General features: G+C 38.8%; 1 protein-coding gene across 4 annotated transcripts in view; it reads right to left on the reverse strand.

Annotated features, from left to right (window-relative positions):
• The window catches only part of IL1RAPL2 (interleukin 1 receptor accessory protein like 2), a 393,161-nt gene that overhangs the window by 12,993 nt on the left and 366,981 nt on the right, over window positions 1–13,187 (reverse strand). For all 4 annotated transcript variants that reach the window (XM_026848603.1, XM_026848604.1, XM_026848607.1 and 1 more), the window contains 3 exons: window positions 10,045–10,190; window positions 4,771–4,914; window positions 843–1,013 (listed from right to left, as the gene is read on the reverse strand). In XM_026848603.1, the coding sequence (XP_026704404.1) occupies window positions 843–1,013; window positions 4,771–4,914; window positions 10,045–10,190 (461 nt within the window). The remainder of the gene's footprint in view (window positions 1–842; window positions 1,014–4,770; window positions 4,915–10,044; window positions 10,191–13,187) is intronic.

Here is a 13,187-nt window from a genome sequence, read left to right on the forward strand (position 1 = left end):
TTGCAGACAGAATTAATTTAAAAAGCTTATTTCTCACACGGGTAGCATTTCAAATAAATGTGATATTAAAGCAAACATACTGTGCATTAAAAATTCATCACCATGATGCATATGATTCATGGTCTTTTTTGACTTGTCCAGAAATTAATCTGGAAGAAGAGATGCCATAACTACAGCTAGGAGGGCATTAACTGTTGGTACAGACATCCAAAGGTGCTGCTGAATCTTCAGACATGGTAGCAAAGCTGATTTGAAATAGACAACTGTATTTCACTGTCAGTATGGAAAACAGCATCAGATCAGTGGGCTGTACATAGTCCTCTGCAGAATTAGTATTACTTACACAGTAACAACACTGCTCAGAAATGCAACACTTGGTCAAAACTCTAATGGAAAAAATGCACCTATACCATTAACTGGAAAACTACTGTAGCTATTTATGAGACTTCAAAGTTAGGAAAAAACCCAAAAGACAATGGGAAAGATGATTTTTTGTAAAGCTGCTGCAGACAAATAATTACTGGAAAGAAATAATAATCCCATTTTCAATGATAAAACAGAACGACAACATCTTTTTCAGAAGTTTCCTGCTTAGCTACCTGTGTCTGATGTAGAGATTTTGGACTACAGTATTGCTTGCAGTGCTGCAGCCTCCCCTGTAGGAAGGTCCAGCTCCTACCTCGACTAAAATCAATGGTGGTTTCCTCTGATTTCAGTGGTGCAGGAACAAGCTCTAACCTAGAGCTCAAATTTGAAGTACTGAGGAAACTTTTTCAATCCTCACAACCACTTCACAAAGACACATCAGAGAGAATTAAAACTGACAGGTCAGAAATACTTACTTCCGCTAGGGATCAGGTCCCTATCTGGAATGAAGAGCTTATATCCATAGTGCTTTTCTAGAACATCCGGCAGAATTTCAAGTGCAAACTGCTCCTCTTCATTATTATCACAATCTAATGCATCAGGATCCACTTTGGTGTATGAAAGATAAGCATCATATTCCTTGTTGTCTGTAAGAAAACAAATTGATGTTCAGCCTTCTGTTTGCAAGAGCACTATGAAGACTAGAGAAAAGTACTAGGAAATCATATTACTCCTTGAAATGATCAAGCATTTCCCAACAAAATGGGGGCTTTTCACAGGAACATAAAATCCGGCTTCCACAGAGAAACATTTCAGATCCAGACAAAGGATATCCTTTCAGTTTTCTTCTGCATGTTGAGCTAGTTATAACTCTGCTTCATCTGAAAAGACCATGGGCAAAATTCTGATACAAATCTAAAGCTGGAACTTTTTATTTTAACCCTGTACATATTGCTAATGGAAATCTTTCAACTCCTATACCTCAGGAGTGCTATGGTTCTGTGAAAGTTTTGAGCTTGGAAAAGTTTTTGAGGCGCAAAAGTTTGGCAAGTTTTGAGCAAAGCAAACTTGCACAAATAATCGTGAAAAAACACATGACCTAACTCCAGTGAATACTGATTATGTAGAAGACAATGACAAATACAACCAGTCCAAAGCAGTTTTTTGGAAAATCTTGTTGTTTTTAAAACCAGTATCATAATTTTAGAGGTCACTTGATCCAGGACATTTTAAATACTTGGGGCTCACAGTATGAGAGAGAAGTAACTCCAAGAGCAAACGGGGTGCAGGGGCAGACTTGTCCCTCCATTCTGCTTGTAGCTCAGGGGTGGAGGAAAAGCCTTATCAAAAGGTGGAGGCAGGCAGTGGGTGACAGAGGGGGCCCACATGAGGACAGCGGGGCTGCAACACAGTGGTTTGGTTAGAAAGGACAACACACCTCCTCCTCCTCCTGCACAGTGCTGGGACTTGTCTCCAGCTCTCTGCATCTGAAACACGGAGCTAAGAGCTGGCCACTGTGCCAGGAACACTGTGTGGCACCGCTATCATGCTTGGGATCCACGCTGAGATCAGACTGCCTTAGTGCCATTTCTCTTTGCTATTTCTCTGCAGTAATGGAAAATAATATATTGAAAAAGTCAACCTTCAGTAATTCAGTCTCCAGGGAAGAGCACAGCTGCCATTATTTACAGAAAATGAAAAATCAAATAGTTAATGTCATGAGGACAAAACTGCATGAATGGAAGATAGCTGAGTACCGATTATCCGTAAAGAATAGCGCACATGAAAGATGATTAAAGCAGTTAAGAATCATCAATATATTCCGATAAAAAGAAAAAATAGCTAATCATAATGCAATACATTCCTTGAGGACCTCAAAACGATGGTTACTTTCTCATAATTCTTGACACATAGCCAGACCCGTGAGGGTCAGAGCTGCAGACAAAGCATGTGAATAATTATACAATTGTAAAAGGCAATTTGCCTAGTTTCACCATAGCTGTATAGGAAGATGTCCACCTGGCTTGCTGATACTTCTCTGAAATCAACAGCATACAAAAACAGTAGTTATTGACGGAAAGATGACAGAAGAACAAACAGTAAAGAAATAAAGGCCAGTTGGCTTTGGAAGCCCGTCCAAAACCTGCTGCACTGTCCGTAACGAAGCCTGCCAAAACCCTTTAAGAGAAGCCAGCCACCAAGTGATCCGAGAGGCAAACATCCCTGCAAACATTTGAGAGCTCTGCAAAGGCAGCACAGCAAACCCCAGAGCACTGACATGCCTGGTTATAAAGCAGGGATTGTGTGCAAGCAGTGCTGAGCTTCTGCCCCCTCCAGCTCTGTGGGTACAGCTGCCCTCTCCAGTCACCTCCATTCACAAGTAAGCAAGACGTAGACAGAACCAGTTCCTCCAGGCTCCTGTGAGGCTGTACGCTTGTGTTACATCTCTACAGCCTCTTCACAAGCTGCACACACAGAGGACATAGCAGAAGGACCTATCCATGCCTGCCCACTGCCTGCTCTGTGTGCTCTGGATGCAGCACTGTTTGGAGCCGCTTTCTAAATGGCTTCCCTTAATCCTCAGTATCATTTTCTCTAAAAACAATGCTATGCACCACACAGGAAATGAATGCATCCAACATTGCTGATACAGGTTATTTTTAGAAATAGGAACAAAGCCAAACTGTTGAGTTCCAAATCTTCCATTTTAAATAAATACATGTATAAATAGAAAATGACCCTGCAATTGCATTGATACAGCTGACCGCTCATGGGAGCTCTGTATGTTCCCACTATAGCCTACATAAGTAGAAAGAAACATCCCCATATATGTGAGACACAAAGCTGCAAAAAATAAAAGGTTGTTTTCAGAATTAACGTGCACGCAAAATCCCCTATGTTCTCATGGGGCTTCCTCTAAACAACTAGAAAATAATACTGTTTCATAAATTGAAAAGTGATTGAACTAAGGAAGTTCCATGACTGAAAATGCAGAAGCTTCACACTGAAAACATGAGATAAATGAATTGGAGCAATTTGGAAAAGTTACCACTTTGGGTCACTTTCTGTTGGTGTGAACCAGGGATGTTATGTTCATATAATCCCAAGGTGTTAGACACATAGTCTCACCCTTCACTTTCTCCTAGGTATCACTATAAATACTGTGCAGTTGTTCAGTATGAAAAAAGCATAATTTTAGTTTTTCCACTTACCCATGAAGATTGAGAAAGAGGAAGTTTTCTACCTCTATTCCTGCTATTTATCATTCCATATTCTAAAATCCCCTGGATGTCATTCCACCCCTTCCCCAAAACTTCTATGGATTTCACTGTAGTGAAACATTTTCACACCACATCTATCCAGTGTTAAAACAGAAACATTTATTATTTTGATAACAGTAACGCTGACTGCAGAAAGTAACATGTCTGTGCAACTGCACCCTGCTTTAGTACAACAGGGATAACGTGTTTCCTGCCCTTTTTTTCAAACACGTTATTGTTTCTAGATATACCATTCCAGACTGCCTACATGACTCATAAGTGTTGCAGTGGGCTATGAAAAGTACCTGTACTCGAATACTGTACTTCAGATCTTTAACAGATACTAGTTACATGCATATTAAGAACATATTAATTATGCTATAATAGAAGTGTTAAGAATATAATAATAGGATTTAAAGCACTTGGATTTAGTTTACCAGGGCTCACTCCAGCTTCATAAGAGCCGAAATGTTCTATATTCAGGAGAATTAAAGCTTCAATTTAAAAATACATGTTTAGCTTTAGGCACCAAACAGAATACATGCTAGTGAGAGGGAAGCGGGGGGAAGGATACTGAAGAACAACCTAGTTTATTCCTAAATATACTCTCCAGGCAAGCTGTACATTTCCACTAAGTTGTTTACAGACTCCCAATTAACTGGGGTAACTAGTTAGCCTCAGTAACAACCGCCTCTCACTAGTTGCTGAAGTTATCTGGCAGCCTGAAGACAATTCAGTGGAAATGTTTAATGACAAATACCTGGTGAAGGGGCTGCCCACATACAGCATGGATCTCAGGAGAAGTGATCCTGGGTGTATGCAACACTGGGACACATGAACATGAAGAGTTCTCCCGAGGAATCAGTTCACAAATGACATTCAAGCTTCTACAAGGCTCATGAGCAATCCTTCTGACTGCCATTTGCTTATGGCATGGCCCGGTGACATTTCAGTGAAGAGACTCATGGATTTCAGGGGGATCTGGGAGAAAGTCTTAGGGCTTTACATTGTTGGGTGCTTAGTAGCTTGAACTTAAACAGGCAGCAGCTATCTTTTGGGATTCATTTCAGTCTAGAAGTTTCATCACTTTGGCTCTTTGAAATATATCCATGGCATATATTGAGTGTCCTGAGCAACTGCTTACCATTGGCTGCTTCGTCTCCTCCAAAGTTCTGTCTGTAGAACAGCATTAACTCTATGTTGTAGCACTTGTAGATGGTCACGAGCAAAATAAGCAGAAGAAGGATGGCTCCCAGTCCGCCAGCAAGTTCTATTTTGTAGATCAAATCTAAAATTATCAAGAAAAGACAAAAAGGTTATGATCTTTCCGGGCTTTATTTGCTCTAATCCACTGTACAACTCCACATAAAATGTGCAGCTTCCAATTATAACCACTGAAACACTGAGGATGCCTAATTGTTTTGCTCATTATCTATTACTTAACTTTATCCATTTACTTCATCTACTGCCCGTCTGAAATCACCATCCAGAATGCAATTGAGGCTATAATCATAATTCTTCTACAAGGGAATTATGTAGTGATTTTACGCAGAGGATCAATCAACTTTTAATGAGCTTGTGGAGTTTGAAACTTCTGTATTGGCAGAGTGCATCAAATGCTGTATGGAGCATGTGAGAACAGATATACTAGACATACTGTACCCCATTTGGGAGGCTCCAGTGCCCCAAAATTATTACAATTTTGTTTTATATTTGTGAAGCCAGTAGATAAGCTGATGTGAGCTGCCAAGCTAGGACTTCAGCTGAATCACTGGAGAATGAATTGAGTATCCAGAATGCCCAAGATAACATGAGAAATCAGGAGCACACATCAGGCTGCTAACAGCCACTTTGTTTGAGTTGTGATGGTTGCTAACGGAGTTCTTACATATTTATTTAGTACACATTCTACTTTAATGGGAACTAGGGCTAGTTAAAATTTCCTACTGGGATGCTTTTGTTAGGAAACATCACAACCAGTCTGCATCAAAGAACTTCGCAAATTTATCCAAACGCAAATATCCACCTTTTAAGCTGGGGAGACAGAGGCATAGAAAAGTGAAGCAACATGTTCATGGTCATTCAGCAAATCCATGCCAGAATGGGATCAAAACCCTTGAATACCAGTCCAGTGCTCAACCTGAGGTAAGACATACTTTACCAGTATTGCTCTTTAGCCTGAAATGTCCTCTGAACACAATATTGATCATAACACCACTTGTGTAATTACTTAGCCATAAAACACAAAAGATGAAAATCTGGCAACAGTGACCTCTAACAGCCTAGATTAGTTTAGGTAAGACGTCATGAAGATGCTGTGACAAATACAATGCAAAGATATAAAAACTGTAATACAGGCAAGACAAAGTTTTTATGATCTTTACACTTCTAAAACTTAGGCCAGAAAAAATTACTGGTATGTTATTTGTGCCATTTTCAAGATAAAAAGCAAATTAGTTTTGTATTTTTTGGTTATTCTTGAAGTGCCATGCCTTGTATTTCAATAATTAACAGCAGATGTCAAGCTATTCCCAGTTTACAGTATCTCTGATGTCTGTCTGGTAAGAAGTCATGGACTAATAGATGGAAAAAGTCTATTGTAATAGCTATTTAACCTCTCTAAGAATACAGGGAATTCATGGGACTTTTATTACAGTGCATGATAAAGTTAGCATATGCTCTGGGGATAACTCTGGTCAAATGGAGAAGAGAGTTGGTTAAAATCACTTTTCAGGGAAAAAAACTACTTTTTCCCTGAAAAAGAAAAGTGAGAAAAGTGAGATGATGGCAAAGCTGCCACCTTGGAAGGAGACAAAATGCTGAGCCTTGATGACTTGCAGCCCACACAGGGTCACATACCTGTGTCCACTTTTTTGGGGAATGGCAGGTTATTGAGCAAAACCACAAAATCCAGCTCAAAAGGAAGAATTGATCTGCTTTTTATGTCCTGTATTTATCCTGCTGCCCCATAAACTCTCCTAGATTCCAGACATAAGGAGGCAGAAAGCCTTGGCTTTTGGGCTCCTTATTTCCATTCCAAGTTAAAGGCAATGGAAAAAACCCCAGAACATTCAGTTTTATTGCCTACTCCAGATCTTAGTCTCTGACTCTGATTAATGCCTGACTCCTCAAGTGGTCCTCACTGAGGTCAGCAGGGAAGGCAGCACACCCAACTTGAAAGGAGTTGAATTTGGGCTTTGTGCTATAACAGTGACTAAAAATTAGTAAATAATAATATCCCGATAGCTTCTAATGTAAAATAATGTAGAAGGACCTAGCAACAATGTATCACAGAGGATTATGGTCATTAAAATACTATAAATTCATAAACACTCAATAAATGAGAGGCAAATATATTTTAGAAGGTTCCTCATCATTAAGTACTCTATCAGTATCAAAAACCCCTCCAAAATTAGTTTCCTGCATGTCTTGAATAAAGACAGCCTCCTTGAAATAAATGGTGAGCAAACATCATTATAATATTTACTTTTATCTAAATTCATTGCTTCTTTTCACTAAAAGCATGGCTTGATTTTATTCTGCAGTTCCTGACAAGTTATTCATGTTCCAAGATAGTTGTATTATAGACTATGTAGACTTCAATCACTAAAATACTGGATTGTTTTCAAATTCATTTGAAGAGAATCCTGAACTATTTCCACAACTAAGGGACAAGTGGGTGTATTGTGTTTCCAAGTAATCTGAGCTCCAAACATGCTAGGACAGCATGGAGAAAAAATTAAAAAAACAAACCCAGGATTGTCCAGAACTTATTTCTGAACTACTTGAAAGCAAATTACAATGTGGTCTTGAATTAAGCCAGTAAAGTAGAATTATGATAGTGGTACTGAGGTCTCAGGAGCGTGCCTGATTGTGTCATTGCATTGGCAGCTTTGGGTGTCTGAAAATGAATTTGGTTCTTTTTCAGTTGAAAAAAAAAAATCCTAAATGATGATGCATGCTCTGGGGCTAACAGTAGACAGACAGCACTTCTGTATTTTCTGAAAGCATTTGTGAGGACTGTACTACTAATACAGCAAAATACTTCAACATATTTTACCTTAAATATTTGAACAGTTCCTTCTTTCTTCCTTAAAGCAAATTATGTGCTTAAAAATAGCCACCTGATGTCAAAACAAGAACTAACTCTATAAACACTTATACTACAGAGATAACTTGAATTTGAGGCTTATTCCTGTTTTGTTAATCCAAGATTTCCTAGATTAGCAGGACTCATGCTAGCCTGAGTAAACCTGATGTGCTGCAATCACACCTCTGAAAAGAGGGCAGTCATCACCTACAGCATGTGATAATCTGGAGACAAAACAGAGCTACAGGCACCTCTTGCCGAACAGGGATAACACAGTTCTTAACAGGGAGGGGGATTTATCTGGCTGAGACATCTGTGCTTCCTCTTCACCTTTCCCAAGTGCCTCAGCATCTGGAAAGCCGCAGCACATTACAACTGGAATCCATGATCCCTTCTTTGACGCACACAAAAGATGCTGATTAACAGCTTTGTACCAGTCCTGCCCTAAATCTTGTCACAGGTCAGTAAATACAGTAGTATATCCTAGCTCATGTAACTCTACAGTCAAATTCAAGATGGAGAAAGCTTGGATTAGAAGTAATTATGTCATGTTGCAGAAAAAGAAAAGTTTGGTCAAGTATTAGTAATAAATAACAAACAGGACAATGGCACAGGCAGTCAAAGGACACAGTGAAAATACTGTGGTTATTTTAAATGACACTTTAATAACTTGAAAATCAACTACTGAGAATGCCTGAGGGGAATATAAACTTTCTACAGCCACAGTGCAGACAGAAATGAAATAGTATCTGAGAAGTGATCCTTTCCACCTCCAAATTCTGTATTCAGCAGTGCTTCTTCCATAATTTCAGCAGAGTTCTGAAATATCTGCATTTTCTTGTTATAAATAAAACTAGCTTGTTATTCTAATATATGCAACACAGCTGAACATTTAACAGTGTCAACACAGATATACTTACTATCACTTGTATATTTATGAGGTTCAGTGGATGGAAAGGCAGAACACTTTTTGCTCTAAAGAGGCTAATCCTTTATCACGATGACCAGATTCCTTAATTAAGCTGTGACGTCCTGTCAGTTTAGATGTTGAATATACATTCGTGTGTGTTCCACACCACAACTGCAGGCCCTTGCTTCTCAGGGTGGTTCGCACCTTCCATACTCTGTTTTATCCTTATCAGCTTAAAATATAACCTGTTATGCCCTTCTTTCTGGGAGGACATAAAACTCTCACGTATAGAGGAAACTGCGTAAGTAGGACTTGATTCAACTGATTTTGACAGGACTGCATGCTGTACTTTCACACATACAACCTGTGGGTCACTTGAAAGAATAGCAAAAAAAGAGGACATTGACCCAAAAGTTTCCTCTGCCTTGTGAAAACACCTCTTCTTGTCTTTTGGTAAATTAATTTAGAGCCAAGAATAATGGCAGAGATCTGGACAATGTATCAACTCTTTAGTCAATCTCCTGTGCTGATGGCTCTGTGGTTTCACACTACGTCTTTATCCCGAGTGTGTAACCTTCCTGTGCTTTCCCAACTGTTACTGTCTTACAGCTTTTGCACCACCTAATACACTGTACCTGAGAGAGATGGTGACCATCAAATTTAAATGTCACCCTACTTATGAATAGGAGAGGTGACTGAATGAACAGCTTAAGAACTGTAATGAGATACCGTTACACTCCTTACAATAATGACTTCTACAAACAGCAGAGCATAGTAGCACCTTTTAATTTGGAACATTCAAACGCAAACGGTTTCCTTTCTGCTACAATAACTTATCAGTAGCGGTACTCCCAATTCCAGGTACAGTACCAGGCAAACCAACCATGATGGGGCAATTCTCCATTGATTTGTAGCTCCCACTGCAATGTTCTAATACCCAATGCACTTAGAAATCAAAATGCATGGCAACTGTTTAAAGCTTTCAATTTAAGCAGCAAAGCCAGGAAGTGGAGAAACACAAGAACATCTGACCTCAGTGCTGAGGTAGGTACCTCAGTTCTAAGAAATGCACGTTTTAACTTCATCACACAATTACCTCTGGTCTAGTCAGTCAAATCAGGGTCAAATTCATAGGTTGTTTAGACCAAAATACTTCCACTGATTATACTGGTGCTTTATGGGTGACTGTATTCCAGGCAAGTGGATTACCTCCAAGGCTGATTCACTAAAGACTAAAGAACAATTAATGAATTTTTTTCACAAATTGTAAACTGAAGCCGTAACACAAACATCCTTTAGCTCCACGTAGGCACACAGGAGTCCAGCCTGGCTCAGAGAGGTCAGCAGGACCTTTGCTACTGGCTGCCCTGTTGCTGTAAGGCAGGTGAGAGTACAGATAATTAAATAAAGAGAATTACCTTTCTTGCGCAGAAGAACACTGGCATGTTTCCGTCCATTTCTGTTTTCCACATGACACGTATAGTTAGCCAGGTCTGCCTCCTCTACAGCATCAAAGATCAATGTCAATTCAACTTCTTTTTCTCCAAGATGTTCTCTGAGGAGTCTGAAAGGAATGATACGGTCTTTGCTTAACTGAATTAATACGGGTGGAAGATTCCCAAAAGAACCATGATTTCTCAGCACAAGATACACGGTGTTCCTGGCCTCCTTCACTCCTGGAGAAAGACACTTGAGTTGCCTGAGACAGACTTCACAGAGGCATCTTTCATGGCAACCAAAAGCCTTTTTTCTCCCTGATGTCTGTAGCAAGGTCCTGAATCAAGTGTAGAAAGAGTGGCTGCAAGTGCAACGATTGCATGTGGCTTGTTTACCTCCGCTTCACCAGAATGAAATGTTAAAACAGTGTTTATTTTAAAAGAAGCAATAAATACTCACTTTCCAGAGAAGGAAATATGCACTACTAAGCCATCACTGAGCAAATTATAAGGCAATATTTTAAAGGCTGGGTACTGTGATACATTTTAATGCAGTCTGAAAAACCAATGAAAGGAGCTGTGCTACTCTGGAATTTTCCTGTTTTCTGGGGCTAGATCCTGATTTTAAAAGGGAACAGCGTCAAGAACAGGAGCTCTCTGCTCCTTTGAGAGGACAGAGGAGACATGCAAAACCCCCACAAAGGCAATAAAAAGTTCTAACAGACTTTCAGGCCAGAGGTACAGTCTCTTCATGTCATTGTTCTAACGTGAACATTAAAAAGAATGCAGAGTAAATGCAAGTGTTTTCTGATGCTGACTAAGTCTAAAAATACAATGCCCTATTCTCCCAAAAAGCTTGTTATCAGTTGCTTAAGAAAAAGTTACTGGTCCTTTGAACGAGGAAAGGTAACATCAAGTAAAATCTACCAGATTAATTTAATCCTGTTAGTGTACTGCTGCATAATTTGCAAGAGAGGAAACATAAAATGTGTGATGCCCTCACAGTTGCCCGTGAACTCACCATTGCACGCAGCACTTCAGTGAATCTGAAAAGATAGTGTACTCCGTTAAGAAGTAAAGGTATAAATAAGGTCCAGGTTCACCAAAAAAGAAATATTTTCTCCAGAGACTGAAGGGAGGCAATTGGGCACAAAGTAATTAATCAGAGTGCTATTTGTGCTGGATGGAAACGGCTTCTGGAGAGCTTAAATTTTTCAACAAGAAGCCCAAAACTTCTCTACTATAAACCAAAGTTGTGTGGGGGTGTGCGGTGCGCATACACATTTTCTTATGTACATTATTTCATGTAACATGGAACTTCAAATTTGAAAACATATCAGAAGCAAAGTATGAGGGCATTACACTAGACAATCAAAAATGCAAACCTGACTGCTATAAACCACGTTTACAGTAAGATTTCATACAGAACACAGTCTTGTGTGACCTGACAGAACTCGTAAGATGTACCACAGCATCCACAACAATTCAGCCTCTTTCACTATGGCTGTGTAACTTGCAAAAGAGCAAGTGGAAAAAAATTCGTTTATGGACATGTATGTTGCATTTGGAAATTTTGATTGAAACTTCTTTGCAAATTCACTCTCATTTATTTTGTATTTTTTCAGGTTTTATTATTTCAGCCCTCAGTTAAAGTGCTGAAAACAATGCAAGAAAGGTTAAATTTGCATCATTTCTGGCCAGAAAAGAAACCTCCCAACGCAGCCTGATCTGTTTGCAGGCTCAAATCAGTCTAAATAATTAGGGTCAGATAAATCAATTCTCATTTACCTATCAATATTCCATATGTGTATATAGCAAAATATTTTAAACTCAGGGTAGACTTTCTTTATCGGTAAACAATATGCTCCGCAAATTTTGGCCTACAAATCATGCTGCAAGGAACAAATAAAAACATTAACAGAAAAGACACCTGGGACACCGATCTGGAGCATTCAGTGCATGTTGAGATTGTCTTGTGTTTATTATAATCAGACTATTTTATGCAGAAAAAATGAAGACAGATTACAATTAAGATAAACCGAACTATTATTCTGAATCTATTTAAAACAAAACAATTGACCCCTAACCTACATTTAAATAATACATGAATAGCTAAAAAAGAGCTTTCATAAAAAAGAATATGCATTTAGACTGAGAATTTTTTTCCACTTATTTTCATGCTAATTTCAATCCTGAGGAAGAGAACTCTTTGGAATGGGATCTATCATGAAAATGCTGACAGACACGTAAGCATTATGCTGGTAGCAAAGTGTAGAAAGCTCTTAGTGGTGTTAAACTTTTCATTCTTGCTTGATTTTTTTTTTCTTTTAACCAGTACTCTACAGCTAATGATTCATTATTGCCACAGAAATACACAGTTGGTCACCTATATTTTTTTAATATGTGTGCAGCCTTTGATTGATTGCATTTTGCGGCTGGTTCAGAGAACACTGAGCACAATATTCTGGGGTTAGAAAAGGAATACTGTATCAACGAGTAAGAACTTAAAGCTGCAATGGTGTTTGCAGCACACCCAGAAGATGAAGCTCTGTCCCTATCTGAGTTGTTGCCAGCAACACTGCCAACACACGCCAGCTCCCACAAGTTGAGAAAATAATAGCTCTTTTTTTCTGGTTTGATGAACAAATTGTAAGAGTAATTACACCATTTAATATATAGGTAAATCAATGGTGCTTGACAACTCACAACAAACATGATGGATGGAGAGAGAGAAAAGGTGGGTGAAGTAAAAAAAATACCCAGTGCTTTCTTTTTGTTCAAGTTGAAGCATTTAATCTGATCTGAAACAAAACATTTTGTCTACTGATTATTTTTCAGTTAAGAAAATGTGAATTAAAACCAAAAACATGATTTCAGAATACAACTGTTTTTCTCTGAGAAAAATCCAATGTTTCGGATTTTTTTAATGTTTTGTCAGATTTTCCCGACGCACTTATGCACTAAGTTGAATGTTAAAATACTTTTCCTTTGAAACTACATTTTCCTAAAATTTTCAGGCTTTGTATGATCACAGATGTAAAGACCATAAGAAAGCTTCACCTGGGTCTCTGCAAGACCAAGGCATTAATTCCAAACCTTTACTAACTTGCATGCAAGTTAGGACT

This window comes from Athene cunicularia, assembly GCF_003259725.1.
Source record: "Athene cunicularia isolate RWA chromosome 4 unlocalized genomic scaffold, athCun1 chr4_part3, whole genome shotgun sequence".
Taxonomy (NCBI): Eukaryota; Metazoa; Chordata; class Aves; order Strigiformes; family Strigidae; genus Athene; species Athene cunicularia.